Here is a 21,693-nt window from a genome sequence, read left to right on the forward strand (position 1 = left end):
TTATATTCTGCTGTATTTTTTCAAGCTAACTTGTAGAAACTTGAAACACACCTACTATGTTAAAGAAGTTTAATTACAAGAAAAATATTGTCAGATTTATTTAAATATTGCTTTTTTGTTTGAGTTTGAATTGAACTGTAGGAGATGACTAGGCTGACCAAAGAAGGGGTCAGTCATGTTATCAGTTTTGAATTCCTTCACACCTACTAGAGATCTAAATCCATCCCAGCTTAATTCTATTGACTCTTATCTACTCCCAATTTTTTTTAACCATTAGTAGTTCAGATTCTTATAAAGAGTTTTAGTGAGCAATAAACAAGTATTCATTTGAACCTCTTTGACTCCTGATTTCCTGCAGTTGATATGAACTTTAAATGTATGAAATGTATCATCACCTTTGTGAGAGTAGTATACTTGAGAAGAAAAATAACTGCCCAAAAACAAACCAGCAGTGTTTTCAGTTCTTTATCTGCTCAGTGGGATGTTATACACAGCTGCTTTCATTTTACTTATACAGTAAGAATCTAAAGATGCCTGATAATGTGGAAATGTTTTCACAGGAATGCTATCTCCTGGTCAGGCTATTAATAATACACTATAAGTAAGAAGGAAAAGAGAAAAAGAAAGAGGGAGGGAGAGAGAGAGAGATGGAGGGACGGAGAATACTTTAAATACTCTGTGGCACCGTATAATGAGCTAAAATCAACAGTGTTTACCCAGGTAGAATGGCAAATGAATATATTTAAGTTAACATGAAGAATAACATACTTACAAATAATATTGCATTTTAAGCTATTCCTATACTGCTTTATCTTGTAAAGAGTTCACCTCCCACTAAGTTTAATTAACATATTTATTTGCAATTTTGCTAGTTAGCTTTATCACATCTTGGAGTTAAAACACAATTAATTGATTTGCCATCAAAGTAGTTGATTTAAAGTTTTCCAAAGGAAGATAAATCAAGAATGATTTATTATTTCTATACCTTTTTGAATTTGCAGGAGAATTTTATTTACATACACTTGGGATTCCTTCCACAAAAAAACCCATTATTTCTTCTCTTCTTTCAAAGTTTTCCTCAAAACTGTCATTTCTTTTGGTTCCGCTAAGCCTCATTTGAAATTAATTAAAACTACCACTCTTTTCTCCCGTCTTCCATTGCTGTACTTCCTTTATGTAAATCTTTTTGCATAGCACCAAGTAACATGTTCTAAAATAAAAACAATATGATTGTCTTTGAGAAAAAGATACTGAAGCAGTAGTGAGAAATGTTGCTATCAAAGACAATTTTAAACAAACTTACTGGCAAACCTGGAAGTCCAATACCTCCTTTTTCTCCTGGTATTCCTGGGTCACCCAGATCACCCTTTGAACCTTTGGGTCCCTGAAATAGCATATTTATGACTATGAAATGTGCATTATGCTAACAATGTAAATCAACATGAACTAAACCAATGCATTAACTTCAGAAGTAAAAAATGTAATTACATTAATATCTGGCAATATTTTTTATTATTTAAGGATAGAAGTATTTCCTTCCTCCTCCCTCCCTCTCTTCCTTTACATTCAGTTTTTGGTGAACCATTATCATATCATATTGCTTTATCAATAGTAATATCATAAAGACATGTTCAAGTACCTGCTCCCCATCAGCACCAGATAATCCTGGTGATCCAGGTTCACCCTGCAAAATAAAATCCATCTCCAACTTAATTCCACTGTGGTATTATTATTTGGAATATAATGTAATTTAATACTAAATAAATAAGTCTGCTTGATCCATGTGCCTTCTCCTCTTACAAGGAAGAAATCAAAGGCACCTAACTCAGCTCTTGAACTAACACATGTTGTCATTTAGTTTGAACTAGGAATTCTGACTTCCAAAATATGCTTTCTTGAAACAAGCCACAACAACGATCATCATCATCATCATCATCATCATCATCATCATCATCATCATCATCATCATCATCATCATCACTAGCTCTTGATGTGATTCAACAAAGTTTCTCTCTCTAATGGCTTCACAAAAGACCAGGAACAAATGGACAGGTCTATAATCTTTGGGATACCAAGAAATTCTTCCCTAAATAGTATTCCCATGAACAATAGACTATATAATCTTGCTTTACAAGTGTTTGGTATTTAAAATTCTTTTAAAGCACTTCAAAAATAACGAAGAAAATTATGTTATGATCATTTTGTTAAATTTGTTGAAAAAACTTAGTTGTTATACAATAATTTATTATTGTTGAACTAAATATTTTTACTTGAATCATCCTAGTGTCATAAGATCTTCAAAGCACACAGTGATAGAGACTTACATATCATTATTAATTATATCAAATATATAATGTACTGATAATCACACAAATACAATTGATATGCTCACCTTTGATCCTTGCAATCCTTGGAGTCCAGGTGGGCCTGGAGGACCCTAAATATAAAATTAATTCACTTTATTGCAGTATCCACTATCCATACATTCATTAAACTTTTTTCTGAAACATATTTTAATATGTTATGCAAAATAAGCATCACAACAAGAAAACTGCATTAAAACAGTCAAGGACTAACAACACCAATGACAATTGATGACCATATACAGATAGACAGACAAAATGTGTTACAATTAAATATTAGAATGATATTATTAAATAGCAGTGATGAAATCTGCTTTACAACATGTACAACACTAACAAAGCAATAGGCTGAATCCTGGCACATAAAAATTCTAATCACTGTGAGCACTAGAATTACATGGCATGCAATGTTATAAAAAGATATATCTTTTTTCAATCATGATCTTTTGCAGAACCCCTAGTGAGCTTCTGTGGAGCTTAGAGACTCATGGAATCCCAGTTGAGAAGACTATAATCTCATTTCAAAGATGATTGAGTCCCTAGTACCAGAAAATTATGCAAAGTACTGAGAGAGGAAAACTACAAGATTATTGCCCTCTTCTCTGCATACTTCGAACTAGTAAAGTTGTATAATTGTAAATCTTGTAAATAAGTCTTGGATGAAACAAATCTGTATGGAGTTTCATTGGAAAAGGTTTGGTTATTTGACTGCCTTATAGCAGAATAAAATATGGTCTGGTTGGCTGTTAATGGTAGGTTTACAACTACTTTCCAAACCCCAGGGTATAACTGCAAAACAAATTGCCCAGTCTCTGCAGAGTTTGATTTTTTTATTTTTAAAAAGTCACACACCTCAATTTCCTGCCAGGAGCTGGGATGAGTGACATTGACAGGAAGGTAAACTCTCAAAAATAGAAATGACAAGACAAAAATCTAGCTTGTTTTGTTATGGGGGTCTGATCACAACATTTAAGATATTTGAGGCCAAGTTGGGCCATGCAGACACTATGATGCTGCCAACCTTTGCTCTACATGATTTTAGTCAGAGATCTTCTCTGCTTTGCTATGTGATAAGCAGTAAAGACCAGAAGAATAAGAATTGCCCTTGAGACATTATGCCACACAATTTAATGTAAGTATACAGTAAATCAATAATACAAGCTGTCATTGAGCTACCTTTTTTTCTTCCAATACTAATTTAGCATGTAGGTATTTCATGCTGATTGCAATATAGTAATGAAATAATGAACAAAGAAAAATCTATTTATATAAAAATTTCTATAACAAATAAAATAAAGCAAAAGTTTCATTGAAATACTACTAACACCTAATTATCTTACATGAATTATAAAAAACAAAACCCCACTTAAATATTATTATCATCATAATAACCTTAACCTGCATTTATTTGTACAACTCTAGGTGTTGTAGATAATACTCCCACTTTCCATTTCATTACAACTCTTTAAGAGGAGTTGGGCTGAGAGAATCTGAAAGTCTATACCTAAGGATAGCTAAAACTCATGATTTCCCAATTTTCTAGTTCAGCACCTTAACAAGTATATTTCCTGGAAATATCATTGTTTATCTATCTTGGGCTGACTTCCATATTAACTTGCTTTACCTGTAAATTTATGAAAGTAGAGGTGAAGAAGGCCAATAGGAAAGTACAAAAATTGAGACTCAGGGATGTTTTCAGTTAGTTACAGTAGGTTTCAATTTCTGTTAATATTATATTACACATTTTGAAATAATACAAGTATTCCCTTTTAGTCATTATTGATTCTGAATAGAAAAGGAGTATTTTTAAAGGGCAGATGTTACACTGAAATTTCATCCAACTGTGTTCAAAAATTACTTTTTATGGCACTTCAATATATATCAATTATACTGGATGAAATAAATACAATTTTGAAGCAAGCTTGTGATGTATCTTCTAACACAACCAATATGATTTTTTAAAAAAAATTAATCCAGGAAAGTAAGTTACAGGAAAAATCAATCCCTTTTTAAGTTACTGCATTTTAAAATTCCCACTGAAAATTGCACCAGTGCCTGGTTTTAATAAACATAGTTAAACAGATTTTACAATGCTAATAAAAGCTTGAATCAATAAAACATTTTTTTAAAAAAAGAAAGCTTGAATCCCTACTTTTTTTTTTTTTTTTTACTGAAATGGCCATATTGCTTCTATTAATTACTATAAGTAGTAAAACTAGAGTCCTAACTTTCCACTGATACACCTGATTTAGAAAATAGAGGTGCTGATAATGCAAAGTTAATATCTGGTGGACAAAGACACATTTATATATCAGAATAACTCTAAACATGCAACACCACAGAAAAAAACAAAACACCGTCATGCAATAGGAATTACCGTGACAGTTAAGGTGGTAATCCTCTGTTGGCAAAATATATTAGCAGAAAATAATGTTACCAGATGTTCAGTTTGAAATAGAATACTTTGCTTGTTTAGAAATAGACTTCACAAAATTGAGGAAAGTTTGAGAGAAGCATTTGACTAGCTCCCCGAAAATAAAAAATTACTCTTACATCTTTACATCTAAGTAATTATACTTAACAATCCACGTATTAAGGTACTTACTTTGAATTACTTTGTTTGCTTTCAAAAAGTAGCAGTACTGTCAATTTCCTATTATATTATAATGATTTTAAGATCAATTTTTGTAAACTCACAAATAATGCTCTATAAGCATCTGTGGACTTTAAATAATTAAGTGACTATAATTATTTAATGATGTGTGACTTAAACTGGATGATATTTATATGAATAAACTATACAATGCTGAAATATCTCGAATAGTAATGATCTCAATAGAGCAAGATCAAATAAAATACATATAAAGAATTATGATCAAAATTTAACTAAAAGAAATAATTCCTTATATCTGATCATGACATGTTTTCAAATAAAGTAATTTGTGTGACTTCCAAAAGATATGCAGAACATGTTTTAGCATTCATCAAAAAGTAACTTTAAATGTTACTTAAATGCTTAATTTAATCATTTATAACCTTGTCTAAACAATTAGCATGAGGAAAACATCTCACTTATATAGATGGAGTACATTAATTCCTATATTTTGGATGAAAATCCTATTTGTAGTTATATATTATTTTATCACCAATAAAAGGATTTATTTTAAAATGTTTACTTCTTCAGTGTTTTGAAGGTTACTGGAAAATAAGAATATTATTTTTAAATGTTTATTTCTGTAGTATTTTGACTGTTCATGTATTTATCTTATATTTTGTATGTAGACGTTAAATACTTCGTACTTTTCAATGATGAAAGTTTTTTATTCCGTAAAGATTATGGAATGTAGGTTTCATGCAAAAAAAAATCTTGCTATAACTTATAACTTTTATCTTCAGAAAGGAAAGTTAGTGATTGATCTCTATAGTGAGTCTTTTGTTTACTGTGCTAAGCAACATCCACAGGAATAAAAATTAAATTCTATACAGCTTGAAAAGTTCTTTGAAAAAGTCCTTGAAAAAAGGTAAGGATGAATCTTATACAGTATTGGCAAAAGTAACTAAGTTTGCAAACATATATCTATATAATGAGACAATTTTTTGAGTAGATAGATATATGACTACATTATAAGAATTGTCCCACATAGTCATTTGTCCTATATCAAAATAACTTCATTTGAAATATACATATTTGTGAACTATTTTGGATGATAGAAAAAAGCAAGGGGAAAGATACCCATTGATTTGTATCTGACTCCTTTTTCTTAACGATAGTACAGAATTTGCTTGCCATTTTTTGGGAGTTTTTTGTTTAACTTCCCAAATTAGTTTATAGCTCTAGGATTTCTTGGTTGTTTCCCATCTAAATACTAACCAAATCTGACCCAAACTAATATATGATTAATTAGCTGCTGCTCCCTGTTATGACATTTTGGATTAATTCAGTGCAAAAATTTATATTGAAATATATTCTATCAACTCATTAACCATAAATTGTAAGCAAAGATCTGGAGTTGCAAAAGCAATCATTTATTTAATGCTATCATGGAAGAATGCCAACAAGTAAGATTCCAGATCAGGCTTCCCTAATTTGGTACCTTCCTAAAAGTTGGAACTAGAACTCCCAGCCAATATAGCTAGAAGCAATGCTACCTAGAAAATGTACATGTTGATGTTTCAAACACATCCAAGGAACAACAGATTAGGGATAATCTGTTCCAGATAATCATTGTACATGGTGTGTTCTAAAAATACATGAAACCCATTTACCCATTGAATCACACCTACTATTTATTATCAACATTTCCAAGTTCTGTTATGGTGGAATTAAACCAGGGATCATATATATGCAAAGTATATGCTTTATTGCTCAGTTATACTGGTAACATATGAGCAACAGCATCTTATATTTATTGTATATTGATCACAAACCTGTAAAGCTTCATGGATATTTCCATTGAAGTCAATGATTTCTGTGGCACCTTGGTCACCTTTTTCTCCAGGTGGACCCTATAAAAAAAGCACTGGAAATGTACAAACATGTCGCATTTGTCACAAGCCCACATAACAAAATGTGTTAATGAATCCAGTAAAAACAATTTCATTTTCCTAGCCTCGCTTTGCAAGTATAACTTATTACACTTCATTCCACTAGTATATGTGAACATTAATGTATTCCTAATTCCACCTATTTCCTAATTTAGCACTAAGGAAAGGCTCATAGGGATTAGGGAAAATTTTCTTTTTCCCAGCAGAGATTGTCTTTGCACAATGTGTTCAAACTGTTTTTTGACAACTGATTCCATTTTTGTTGGTAGTCTATCAAAAATGGTAGAAATTATAATTATTTCAGTGTCTTTATTGTGAGTTCTAAATATGGTTGCTATACCTGTTGTCATTAGCTTAGTCTGCTCTACAGTTACAATGAGTTTCTTTGTAATTTTTATTATATACTTTGAATACATTGTACAATTAACCCGCTTTCTTGAGAAATCTATAATTCTGAAAAACATGGAAGAAGGGAAAAAGAAGATCACTAGTAGCAAAGTGAATGGTCTCAGCTGCTGTGTATTTTCACAGCTACAGTATAGTGTCATCAGCAAAGCACAGATTATTGATATTTATTGGACTATTAGCACATGTTAAATCTAATCCCAATCATATCAATATTAGTTTGCAATATCTAGAATGCAACTCCAGTTATATCTAATCACCATTTCTTTTTTCTTTTTTTTTTTGAGAGAGAAAAAGATCTCCAATCTATTTTATAGTCTGTGAGTATATGTATGTAACTTAGTTTCATATATCAGTTATTTAATGCACAAGGTTGTAGATGTGTAAATTGTAGTAGGTGCTATGTTTAAAAACAACACCAAATCATTTAGAGTCAGGCGACATTCATTTAATAAATTATTATTAATAATAGTGGACAAATATTTGTGAGAATCAGTATGCTATATGTTAATGAATAATGATTATTTATTAAATAATGATTATTTATTAAATGTGAAAGGACTGCCTATTGGAGGATGCATATTAATACCTCAGTGCTGTTAGAATACATTTGATCACTACTCACTTTTTTCAATGCATTATTGAAATGGATCTTATAATTCTAAATCAGTGTTGGTCAACTCCCAGAATTCCCCATCCAGCACTCTATAAAGCAAAGTATAAAGGCTGAGGAATTCTGGGAACTGAGGTCCCACATTTACCAATACTGAGAAACATTGATATAGATTATATAATCAGACCTGAAAATAATGACTTAATCCCTTTGCCTCAAGGGAGTTATTTTGCATACTGTCAGTTAAGGAACATATTTCAGCTCACTTACCCTTGGTCCCACTGCTCCCAAATCACCGTTATTTCCTGGATCACCCTAATAGGGAAAAAAATTTGCTGTTACAGAAGAAAACTACAGTCACCAAAACCTCCCAACAGAATTTTGAAGTGGGTGCCAAAATTGTATTAATTTTTTCGAAGATGAAAGCACTAAGAGAAGGCTGGGAATACCATAAGCCAATAAGCTCCTGCAGTAGCCTGATCAATAAAGATTGCAAAGTAATCATTTAGTTATTGATTTGCTTGAGGGAGTCACCAAAAAGGTTCTCACTCCCTCTTAAACAAAACAGAAACAGCCTCCTCTGTTCTCAGTAAATCTTAAATACATTTGAACAATTTACAATAATTACAAGAGATTGGTATGAGGAGATAACTGTCTTGTTATGGCATGTTTCTTGCATATAAATTGTTCAATGAAAGTTCTGAAGCTGGCATGGCTGTAATATTGTGGGCAGCTGTTTTCCTCAAGAGCTGCAATGATGGTTGCAGAGAAAACATTTTATAACTGCAGATGATTGGGAGAAAAAGAAACAGCTTTTTAAAAGCTGGGTACATGGCAAGGAGGGTGTTGCTTTTGTAAAAGTAGGCAAAAATCAAACCTGTTTATCAAACAGGGATTATGAATTGATTCTAATCATTCTAATCTTCCTATGAAGAAAAAGATAACGTGGAATGAATAGGGAAGAACTGCAGTAAGGGCAATGTTTGGATAAGTGGCTGCTTAGCCACAGAAAAATGTGGCCATGGGAAATATCTCAGAAAGGATCCTCCCTAGTGTGTGGGGGTGAGGGTGCTGTAAAGGTAACGGAGAAATGTACTTTGAGGCTTGAAAGATTCTATTAATGTAACCTTACAAAAAAGTAGAAAGAGTATTTCTGGGTTTGTTTCTTTCCTGGATTACCTTGCAGGGCTGGGCTGTCAGCTTTCTAGCTGACAAACTCAGCATCTTAACTGCTGAGCCATCACACCCCCTTATGAAGAGAAGGACTAGGGATGACATGATAGCTGAGGGGATGTCTCAGAGAAGAGGAGGCCAACCTATTATCCAAAGCACTTGAGGGCAGGACAAGAAGCCACTGGTGGAAGATCATTACAGAGAAATCCAACCTGGAACTAAAGAGAAATTTCCTGACAGAATAATTAATCAGAGGAATGGCTTGCTTCCAGAAGTTGTGGGTGCTTCATCATTGGAAGTTTTCAAGAAGAGATTGGACAACATTTGTACAGGATGGATGAGGACTCCTGTTTGAGCAGGGGGTTGGAGAAAAAGAACTCTAAGGTCCCTTCCAGCCCTGTTATTTTATGTTATTCTATGTTCTAAGACTCTTTAACAATAAACATTGCTTACATTCATAGCAATTAAAATGTCAGAAATGCTTCAAGTTACGGTTAGAGTTAATGAATATCTCAAAGTATTTCCTCCAATTTGAGGCCTCCTGGGTATGTTTGTTTGCAATACTTAGAATTTACTCCACCAACTGTAATCTGGACTGTTAGCTAAAACTTAAAATTCTATATGTCCAGAAGACAACAGAAGGCATTTTCCAAAAAAAGGTCTTTGTATACTTTCCTGTCAAGAAAGTTTTAACCATCAGTTTGAAAGAGCAAGGCCAATTCAGAAAATTGTTCATTGTAATTACATAAGTCTGTAGTCACCAGGTTCTGATGTGATATACAAATTTCCAGACAAAACTGAATTTCCATGCTTATGATAATTGACTTTTGTAATGCATTATATATGGGGATAAATTCAAAGATTACCTCAAAATTTTACTAATTTACCAGATATATAATTGTTAAAAATAAGGATTTTGCATCTATTATAGAAAAATGCCAACAGCCAGTTTTTTCCAAGCACAATGGAAATCTGGAGATTTATTCCCATGTTTAAAATTCAAATAATCAGAGAAAGCTGTCTTTTATCTAATGATACCACAAAGCACCTTTTTTTGGCAATAAAACCCTGGCTTTCTGAAAGCAGGTTATCAGAAATCTATTCTGTCATCTTTTTTGCCTCAGGTCAAAAAAGATTCAGTTATTCCATACTTTTAACATTTTCACTTTTCATTCAGAGCATGCTGTGCCTCTAACTGCTAGTCTTAATGTCTAATGTCAAATAGTATGTAATGTCTCGTTTAATTTTAGTGTAAACCTAAATACTGTACTAAAATGTGGTACTAATCAACGAACTGGAAGAAAAGACAGGACCTTATATAGCAAAGAACTCAGAAATAACGGAAAAGGGAGTTAACTGGGGAGTGAAAACTTTCACTAGGAAAAGCTAAGGGTTATATACACTTTGTCTTTTCAGTTACTGAAAATAATTTTACTACTTTTTAAATTGATAGTCTTTGAACATTCTAGTAAACGAAACAGACAATGACATGTGCTTACTTATACATAGCACCCCATCCACATACAGAATTCACACATGCAAAAATGGCAGTAAATAAATAACTGTGTTGGTTTAGTGTACTTAACCAATAAAACCAGATGTTGCTAATGACTGACCTTTGACCCTTTAGGGCCTCTAGTTCCAGATTCACCTGACCTCCCCTGCATGTTGGAACACATACAAAATGGAGAGGAGACAGAAAAAGTAAAAAGAGAAATATGAAGAATTAGTTTTGTCTACAGGATGTAAACGTGTAGAAGAAACTATGTATATTAAAATAGTTGCTATTATAAAGTTACACTACAGAGACAAATGTAAATATAAGAAGTTGAGTAATCATGCATGTTACGATGATTTAATACAAGAGGATTATTAGAAGAAAATCTGAATGTGTTTTGTACATGTTCCATGGAATATTATTTCCTCAACTCCCTGAAAAATATCCTATGACTTCTAAGTGAAGATGTCAGATATAATCCCGCCTGGACTATTGCAACGCTCTCTACATGGGGCTCCCCTTGAGGTGCACCTGGAGGCTCCATCTAGTTCAGAATGCGGCCGCGTGGGGGATTTGGGGGGCCTCTAGATACTCCCATGTAACACCTCTCCTGCGCGAGCTGCACTGGCTGCTGGTGGCCTTCTGGGTGCGCTTCAAGGTGTTAGTAACAACTTTTAAAGCGCTCCATGGCAATGGACCTAGGTATTTGCAAGACTGCCTCCTACCAAATATCTCCCTTCGACCAGTCCGCTCCCACAGAGAGGGCCTCCTTAGGGTGCCATCGGCCAGTCAATGCCAGCTGGCGACCCCCAGGGGGAGAGCCTTCTCTGTGGCAGCTCCTGCCCTCTGGAATGACCTACCCCCCCGACCTACGTATATAAATTAAATTAAATAAATAAATAAATAAATAAACTACGGACCTGCGCCTCTTCCGCCGAGCCTTGAAAACCCATCTATTCCATGTGGCCGGCCTGGCGTAGTTTTGATTGGGCTTTGCTAGGGGTTTTATATGGGGTATTTTAGAGCAGGCTTTTATTCAATATTTGTTGTGATTTTTATTATTGCCTGTTCACCGCCCTGAGTCCCATAAGGGAGATAGGGCGGTATATAAATTTAAATAATAAATAAATAAATAATAAATAAATAAATATAATTTGTAAGCTGAAAATATTTGTTTGAGTCAATCATTTTCTTTCCTACATTGCCTTAGAAATGAGAATTCACCTCTGGCAACTTACAGACCAATACTTTAGTGCTCTTTCTTATCACTAACTTATGTTCTTTAACAAAAATAGCCTCCTTCCAGATCATGCAAAAGATTTAATAAAAATATCAATAGAATTTCTGAATGTACTGGAATCAAGAAACTCACAATTATGCACAATTATAGAAAAAAATGTCACAAATAGTAGAAATTAAATAAAAAGACACTTTGAAGTATTTTGGAAAATGTTTAGTTATGCTGTATGAAATCACATTTGTTAAGTCTCCATTTTCTGTTCTTATTCCTTTTAAAATTCAAATAGTCCCTCAATCTGAATTTCTTGGTAAAACACTGGGGAGAATTCACTGATGCACAAAGAATTTGACACCTAGTCAGAAGCACTTCGCTTGATGGGGTCAAAGGGAACAAATGATGAAAACAGCATTATATTGATACAATGTAAGCTCTGTTCCTTTTGTTCATAGGTTGTGACATCATATTAATGTACAAAAGGAGAGGAACATGTATCATTCTGATGAAAGGGGAAGATCCTGCAGAAGCATACTACATCCTGGACTTTGCCTTTATTTTGGCTAATCTTAACAACAATAACAACAACAAAACACCTAGAGAGGGCTGGATCAGTTTAGTACTTAGATAGGAGATCCCCATTAATTCCAAGGCTACCAGTTGAATTGGGAATTGGAAAAACATCCTGGAAGAAAGTAATGATAGACCACTTTCATATTATTGCCAATAAAATTGCATAGAAATATCCCTGCAGTCACTACAGTAGAAGGTGAGCAAAATCCATCAGATTCTATTTTCACTACAGTTTTGTTCCGAAGATCAGCCAAAACATTTTACTTTTATTTATTTAAAATATTTATATAGCCACCCATCTTATCACTAACTGTTTGGTCTTATCTATGATGTATGATCATTTCATATAAAGCAGGATATTATTATGCATAGGTTTTAAATTGCTAATGAAAACCTAGAAAATCAGTTGAGTTGCTCCGCAAAGTACAATTTTAAAGGTCCTTCCTTCCTTCCTTCCTTCCTTCCTTCCTTCCTTCCTTCCTTCCCTCCCTCCCTCCCTCCCTCCCTCCTTTCTCTGTCTGTCTTAGACAAAATTACTAACCGTATAGAATTTTGAAAATTCTACTTTAAATGATGAAATCTGTTTATTATTATTTTTTATTTTTATTTATTAAATTTATATATTTAATTTAAAGTTAAATTAAATATATATAAATATATATATTTATTTAAAGTTGCCTCTATGAGCACTCTAACCTTATAGTTAGGAATCAGAATTTTGTTATACTTTTATTTACCTGTTATGTCTAAAGCACTTTAATTCCCATTAAGTATGACTATAAGTAATATTTGCATAGCATCCGTTTTTGATTATTAATATGAAACTTCTCCATTTGTTTAATTAACTTTGACTGGACTATGTGGTAAAAATGAATGACATATATTTAAATAACTTGGAATACATGTTCAGTCACAATGAAATTGATTTTTCTGGTTCTATTTAACATCCTGAAACAAAAGATGTCTTTAAAAAACGTGCTAAACACAGAGTTCTCAAAGGCCCTCTAAATATTTCAAAGTGAAACCAAACTGACCTTTAGCCCTGGAGCTCCAGGCTCACCTCGTTCACCTTTCCCAGGAGCTCCTACTTCTCCTCTTTCACCCTGTTAAAAATCATAGCACATACACACAGAAGCATCATAAAACATCAGTAACTTTTGGTATTGATGAGAGTTGCTGTTGAGACATCAAAGAGAAGTAATATCAAAGAGTATGTCAAACTGGCAATTGATCAATACATACATTAGTACAAACCTCTTCTGAGAAGGAGAGTGTGAATAGATTACAGTGTATATGTTTTTCCCCCCTTCTGATTTGTCAAAAGTAAATAATCCCTGAACATTATGAATAAAATAGGAATAATTACAGGTGGAAAAAAGAGGCAAACAGATAATGTTTCCCATATTTAAATTGTCCAACTTTCATTTATTGGTTTTAGTTTTAGGTATTGATAACTCCAACTGGTTTCACAAAATAAAAGCAGCTTTAGGCAATACGGTCCCTCTTTTTAAAAAGAGAATGAGATGAAGTCTCGGTTGTACAATTAAGAACGCATATAAAATAATCACACTTGCATCATTTCCTATAGAGTTCATAGTGGTTTAATTTAATTAATTTATTTTACACACATTACACATTTTGTAATGGGTTGAGTTGTGATCTCAGTCTGATAAACTTTCTCTTTAGTAAGACTTTAATGGTTGTGGAAGGAAATGTCTATTCCAACGATTAGGCTCCAACTGATCTGATACAGAGCAAATTGTATGTAATAAGGAAAAAATGTAAATTGTACCTTTGTTCCTGGCAATCCTGGCAATCCAGGTTCTCCCTGTGGACCTAGGAAACCCGGTTCACCCTTTTAATAAATAAGCATATTAAAACTTTGTTAATTTAACTGTGAATAATTATAGAAAACATGAATTTTCTTGCAGTTATGTTTTCCCTAGTCACATTTCTAGCTGTAACCCAATAGCTATGGACAGCTACAATTAATCATGTTTGATTTCCATCAGCAAAGAATTCTTCAAGAAAACCCCCACCCAACTTAAGAAAAGCAAGTGAACCAGAAGCTTTTATAGCATAAGACTTTATGAAATGAATACCTGATATATATCCTCCAATTTTTAGAATTTTAAAGGATATATATATATATATATATATATATATATATATATCTTATATTAAGTTAGTTTATGGCAGGAAAAAACTAATTGAGGCAATATACTATTGAAAAAGAGAAATAATTCTACTTAGACATCACTTGCAAATTACAAAATATTAAAAACACACATTCAATTTACAGTATTTGGTAGTATTCCATTCATAGGACTATGGGCAGGATACAANATATATATATATATATATATATATATATCTTATATTAAGTTAGTTTATGGCAGGAAAAAACTAATTGAGGCAATATACTATTGAAAAAGAGAAATAATTCTACTTAGACATCACTTGCAAATTACAAAATATTAAAAACACACATTCAATTTACAGTATTTGGTAGTATTCCATTCATAGGACTATGGGCAGGATACAACAATCATATAACAACAACGTATTTGGACAAGGATTCCTAATATATCTGGGAATTTACTATATAGGACTTCACTGGTGTAAAGGAATAAAAATATGGCAGTAATATGTTGTTACTTGTGCCAATATAGCTAAGTTAAGTTTGTGGATATTTAGATGTACAACTTTTTCTACCACCCTCTTTCCACTTAAAAGTGTTCACCAGTGTTAATTAAAACGGTTTCCATTCTCTCTCAGGTTGGCAGGAGTGGATATCTTTCTAAAGCTTTCCCCAAGTCCCTCTGGGCTGAAAAGACATTCTCTCACTAGTTTACTGTTTCTTTGGTCTTCTTTGGACCCCAACCAAAAATACTATAGGAGTCTTACGTGAGCTTTCCTGTAACCAAGATGCCTTCAATAGTTCAAGTTGCCTAGAATCCATTGTGCTTCCTAATCTGTCATTTATTCTACTTCTCCAAAACTTTCTCTTCAAGTACAGCCACCCTGATTGTTTCATGTAACAATATTTCTGCTTTTTAGAAAGTTTGTTATCTGCTTTCCCGCACACGCTTTATTCATGAACTTGCTTGTCTGAAGCTCATGTGACATGATAGCAGACAGTGCTTGGCTGCTGTATACTGCTACACAGACCATACATGACTGTCCCCAAAGCTTTCTGGTCCAACTGTGTTTCTTACTGGTATATCATTCAAAGCTGCAGAGTAGCCAACTAGTCCCTATAATTTCTTTTCTTAACTCGAATTGCTCTTCCCTCGTTTTTGTCAATTGTTTTGATTAAGTTCATTCAAGAATTCCCATTTAGAGAGAGAGAGTAAACCAAAGTAGAAGTTTAGGAGCCCCAGCCCTCTTCCCATCTCTGTTACTTGCTTATCCTTTTTTCCTCCCAGGAGGTCTATCTTTTATCTTATTTTTACCAATCCAATTTTGTAGCTTTTAGGTTTTCTTGCACCCCTAAGATCTTTTATGCTTATCCTGATTTTCTTCAGCAGATATTAGAACCTGTTTAATTAAATTAGTGCCTTAGTTTTATTTTCTTAATGCAAATACCAGGCAATTAGGAATTTCATTTGCCTATAGTACATCTGATAAATTGAAATAAATAATCATTACCACATATGTTTTAAGATTTCCCTTTTAATTAAAAGAAATGTTTGATAATATACTATATGGAATCATTGGCATTACTAAGAAAATAGATTTCATCATTTATATTAAACTATATAATGAAAAAATAAATCTATCTTCTTGCTGGTTACAGCATTGCATAAATAAAATTAGTATGAAAAGCATTTCCTCGACATGAGTACAATGTCAGTTTTTCAACAGCTAGAAATAGAAAACTGTATTCAGACATGGTATAAAGGCATATCACTGAAAAAAGTAAACTGCAAAAGAAAGAACAAAATGAGTAAGAGAGGAAATAATTATGATATACACTGCAAATTGTATACAAAACTGTGAATGGTTTTCAAATGTATCCTTGTAATGTTTTTCTAACCATTTATGGAAACAACAATCATACTTATCATGGAAGGAATAATGAAGCCTTCAGCAATCTATTTGATAGGTTCAAACTTCTTGAGTACTCACAGACTTAATCTACCATAAAGCCAACTCAGTGGTTACTTTGTTCTTTAATCTGTTTAATCATGATTTCAAGGATGAGAAATAAAAATGGATTGTGTGATCAAAACTACTTTGTACTGTGAGCTTTTGAAAACGTCTTCAGTTTCAGAATGCCATGAGCCAGTTGATATCCTAGAAACATAATATGCACACTCAAAATACTGGCACATCAAAAATCACACCCATGTTCCATTTTCATTAATTCTCCATATCTCAAACTCTGCTGTGGTCCATACTCATTGATGCCAACTTTCCACAGAATACTGTTTATGTTTATGTAAGCCTATAAATACATGCAAATACTGTAAATACCTCTCCTCATTCCTTATTCTATTGGAAACTGTTGCTTTTAAAAAAACCCAAAGTCAAACCAAAGTACAATCCGAGATATCAATATCCTTCTTCAAGTTACTATGATATATTAAAAAAAACCTCAACTTCTTATCAAATGGACTAGAATAATATGATTTTCTATATTAATCTAGAAATGATCCCTAAGAATATTTTTAACTTTTAAAAAATGTTATCATTCAATAATGAAAATCAGCTATAGAACTATTCAGTTTACAGGGAAAAGAAGGTTGATTATATAAAAATAGTTTATAAAAGAAAATGTTCTAGCAGACTACCATATACTTTTGCTACAAATCACAATTGGCCCTATTTGTACTAGAAAATCATTACAGAGTTCTAAAGTGTCAAATTGAGCAATCATAATCACTCATGGCTAGGCACAAACAGATAGTTTATTGTTGATCACTTGTATTACAAGAATCTTGCCAGATGTCTGCTTTCCTTGGGAAATGGCAATGTAGATCTAAGGATTTGATCTCAAATCCCCAGATGGACCCTAAATTGGAATGTATCTTTTGCCACCCTGACCCCTCAATCAGTGGTTCCACCACAAAAGAGATATTGTTTCCTTTCTGAAGATAAGCATAAAAATCTCTGGGTTTTTTTTAACAGAAATTAAAAAGATATTGTAGCACCACATAGTAAAGAAAAAAATAACTTTCTTGAAGAAATATTTTTCATCCACCTTCTCCAACTAGAATTTCCTCAAAAAAATATGTTCCCTCTGTCTCAGTTAATGAATTGCCAGATTCCTTGGAAATCTGAACTTCAATCAGAGGTGGCTTTTCTCAGTTTTTTCCACGATGCTCTTTGAATTTGCCCTTTAAAAAGTCTAAAAATGTTCTATCATCAGAATGGAAGGATTCCATTCTGTGTATGTTTATGTGACAAAAATTCATGACTTTTCATGGAGATGGGAATTCTAAGTTTTCATTCTGTCCAAAGGGTTACTTATTGGGAAATATTTGATTCTGTTAGCTGACAATTATATTCACAACAGTAATATTTTTGGAATGTGAGATCAATTCCTATTTTCCAGATAGAGTTGGCAAATTTGAAATGAAACAAATAGTTAGTCCTTAAATTCTTCTGTACAAAGTTAGGCTTTAGGTTTAACTTCTAGTACACCACGAAAACACCATAGTGGGGGGGGGGGGAATACAAGAGCAATAACCAAAGTTGCCACACTGAATCACCATATTACTATGAAACCACCAATGCATCCACCTTAATGACAAATTTTGCTTGTTGGTTTATTTATTTATTCAGTTTGGAAGCTGCCAGGCTCTGTAGCAAATCTGAGCAGTTTATAGGTAATAAATTAAAACAAAACAAAACATATTAAGAAGAAAAACAAGATAGATGATCAGAAATCCTAAACCAAAAAGCCAATTGTCCAATAACAAACCAAAGGGACTCAACCCCCATACTAGCTCAGGGCCTGAGAAAACAGCCATGTTTTCAACAATTTACAAAAGGTAAGAAAGGTGAAAGCAGTACAGATCTCCAGGTGGACTTGAATTTAAGGATGGCTCTTACGTTTTATAACATGCCATTGCCTAATTAAGAGATCTGGAGCATGCCCCCTTGAGTTGATAAATCAAGCAGGTGGAAATATATGGAGAAATATAATGAGGCCCTATGCCATGCACAGCATTTTAGGTGATAACCAGCACTTGGAACTGCACTGAGAACCCAAATGGCAACCAGTGCAGCTGGAAAAACAGTGAGGAAAAATACTCATACCATAACATACCCATCACTGCCTGTGCTGCTGCGTTCAAGATAGCTGTAGCTTGCTAATGGTTTTCAAGAGCAACTCCGCTAGAGCATGGATCTATCCATCAGATTTCCATAATCCAGTTCACAGCAACCAACACAAGAGTGACTCTCAAAAGATCTTCCCAGTCCAGAAACTTGTGCAAAGGCCCACATGGCCACAATTGCCATTTGTTTTTCAAATATTAGCTGGGATTCCAAGAAGACCCCCAACTGTACACCAGCCTTGCATAGGAAACTACAACCCCCATAAACACTAAACTAAAGATAGAAGGACCCAAGAACCAGAGGGGGTGAAACAAAGAAAACAATTTTTGATGCAGGTTTTGCATTTAATTATTGGTAGCTCTAGGTAAAGCTAGACATACCAAGTGTTTATTTCTATCTTTTTGCTACCTTACTTCAGCTGAATCTTGCTACACTATAAGAGCCGTGGTGGTGCAGTGGTTAGAATGCTGTATTGCAGGTAATTCTGCTGACTGCCAGGGGTCCTCACCGGCTCCAGGTTGACTCAACCTTCCATCCTTCCGAGATCGGTAAAATGAGGACCCAGATTGTTGGGAGCAATATGCTGACTCTGTAAATGGCTTAGAGAGGGCTGTAAAGCACTTTGAAGTGGTATATAAGTCTAACTGCTATTGCTTTTACATCATGGATCTAGCCATCAGATTGACTTGTTCTGTAATATTAATCAAATATAGTGCTATTTGGCAGAGCTATTGTGAGTCAGAAAATTAAGGTTTACAATTTTTTTTCCAACTATGCCATCCAAATAAGCAGTTTAATTATAAAAGATGACAGTGGATAAGTGTATTTCAAAGTGTATTTATATTTATTAAAGCAGCTATGCAAAAGATTTTGCAGAACTTCAGCATTTAACATTGAGTTGGCCATTCTGTCTACTGTTTGACTTTTTTGTTGTTTTTGAAAAAAACAATACAAGCTTGTTACATTCTTTTACACAACATAAAAGGGATATTCTAAAAAAATTGTTGTTCTCATCAGGTACTTCACTGAGAAAACAGAAAGTAAATGAGATTCTATCCAGATTAGTGTTCTTAATGGCACGTGAAAGCAAGTAAACAAGTAATGCCATTTCAATAAAGCGTACCTCTGCAATGCAGCAGCACAGAGAAAACAAAGAGATATCCAGTCTGATTTGATTGGTGCTCTTATGGATTCAGAGGCCTTAATCTTCAAAAGCCAAGAATACAGACAGGTGCATTTTGTTATTTCTTTAATGGGTAACTGTATGAATTTTTTCAAAGCGGATGGGAAGTCACCCCCTTCTCTCAGGCAAATACAGTGAAGATATTCTTCAAGTTCTTATTGATTCTTACTAATTCAGTTTTTAATACAGAATGTCTATGAAGCTCATACTAATCATGAATTAAGTTTTATTTCTACTTTCCTTCTCAAAGAAACCAATGATTCTATCACCATTCAGATTAGCAAAAGCCAGATGGATCAACATTCAATTTTTATTCAACTTTTATGATGAAACAAATACTTCCAATTGAGCTGATTAGGTCTATTGATTAAAATACTGGACAAGAAGCATGTAAGCCTGCTTTCTAGTTCTATTTTAGCCATGGAAGTCAACTGGACTAATCACTCATCTTAGCCTTAGGAAGAAGGCAAAGACAAATCATTTCTAAAAATATTGCCTAGAAATCTACAGGGACATGTCCATGTTCTTGCCAGGTGTCCTGCCTAGTTCCAAAACAAAACTAAACAACTCAAGACAGAATATGTATTGGTGCAGAATAAGTTGTATGGCATATTTATCAGGATAAATATTTGGGGGGTCATCTCAAATTAGCTGATAAGAATAGAAAAGAAGGAATGGTCCCAAAATGGAAAAGACTAGATAGTCCAGCTGAAAGAGGATGCCTTGAAAATGAGCTGCTACTTGGAAAGAACTGCTTTACTACTAAATTTAATCTTTTTTATAATATCTCTTTTCTTAATTTTGCCACCCACTCTATTTTGGTCCTCCCTCCTTTCTTTGTTGCTATTTCTGGTAGAAAGAGGAAAACTCTGTGGATGTTTATGTGTGCATAATTGTGTTTCTTTGTAGGAAGAGTAGTTTGAGCAAGAGAGACTGATGGTATAGAGCAGTGGTTCTCAACCTGTGGGTCGGGACCCCATTTGGGGTCGATCGACCGTTTCATGGGGGTCGCCAAGCAAGGCTGTCCGCCATTTTTTTTGTCCGCCATTTTTTCCCCCTTTTCCGGCAGGTGCCTTACCTCCCTTGGGCTGGGCCAGCTGGTGGTCGGCCTGCTCCGTCTCTGCCGCTTGCCAGCTACGCCTCGGCCGGCGCAGGGGGCGGAACGATGCATGTGTGGCGCTCCCGGGCAGGGAAAGTCCTTGACTTACGACCGGTTGGGTAGTCCTCGACTTACGACCGGTTTAGTCCTCGACTTACGACCGGTTTAGTCCTCGACTTACGACCGGTTGGGGGTCGCGGCATTAAAAAGGTTGAGAACCACTGGTATAGAGATATAGGATAATGTGCCAGCATGTTGCATGTATTTCCAAGTTAATGGGATGTAGACAATAGTCTATAGTCTAGCAGGTTTGCTAGAGCCTAGCATGACAGAACAGCACAAGCATGCTTGGAATAAAACTGGGTTTTGCCAGATTAACCTGTTCCATACTATTAAGTTTTATTTTGTATTGGTGTTTCACTGCTATAAAGATGAAGTGTTCTCTGGTTGCAGCTATGTTGAAAACTGGAGCTGGTCCAGAAATCAAAAGCAAGATTTTTGGAGGTTGCTTGCAGCCAGGAGTAATAATAATAATAATAATAATAATAAATTTAATTTATATGCCGCCCTTCTCCCAACGGGACTCAGGGCGGCGCACAACATATTTAAAACAAAACATAAATACATTCCCCCCCGATAAAACCGAATTAAATCAAATTTTAAAGTTGTGTCTCTGTCGAATTGTTAAAAGATAAACCCCAAATAAAATCCTCCCTAGG

The 21,693-nt window shown here is 34.0% G+C and overlaps 1 protein-coding gene across 1 annotated transcript in view; it reads right to left on the reverse strand.

Annotated features, from left to right (window-relative positions):
• COL25A1 (collagen type XXV alpha 1 chain) overlaps positions 1 to 21,693 on the reverse strand; it is a 276,185-nt gene that overhangs the window by 28,037 nt on the left and 226,455 nt on the right. The window contains exons 19-27 of the mRNA XM_015831888.1: positions 14,197 to 14,259; positions 13,439 to 13,507; positions 10,716 to 10,760; positions 8,197 to 8,241; positions 6,792 to 6,869; positions 4,741 to 4,764; positions 2,393 to 2,437; positions 1,640 to 1,684; positions 1,304 to 1,384 (exon numbers count right to left, since the gene is read on the reverse strand). Coding sequence (XP_015687374.1) covers positions 1,304 to 1,384; positions 1,640 to 1,684; positions 2,393 to 2,437; positions 4,741 to 4,764; positions 6,792 to 6,869; positions 8,197 to 8,241; positions 10,716 to 10,760; positions 13,439 to 13,507; positions 14,197 to 14,259 — 495 coding nt within the window. The remainder of the gene's footprint in view (positions 1 to 1,303; positions 1,385 to 1,639; positions 1,685 to 2,392; positions 2,438 to 4,740; positions 4,765 to 6,791; positions 6,870 to 8,196; positions 8,242 to 10,715; positions 10,761 to 13,438; positions 13,508 to 14,196; positions 14,260 to 21,693) is intronic.

Source organism: Protobothrops mucrosquamatus, unplaced genomic scaffold (assembly GCF_001527695.2).
Source record: "Protobothrops mucrosquamatus isolate PMUCROS unplaced genomic scaffold, P.Mucros_1.0 scaffold_4, whole genome shotgun sequence".
Taxonomy (NCBI): domain Eukaryota; kingdom Metazoa; phylum Chordata; class Lepidosauria; order Squamata; family Viperidae; genus Protobothrops; species Protobothrops mucrosquamatus.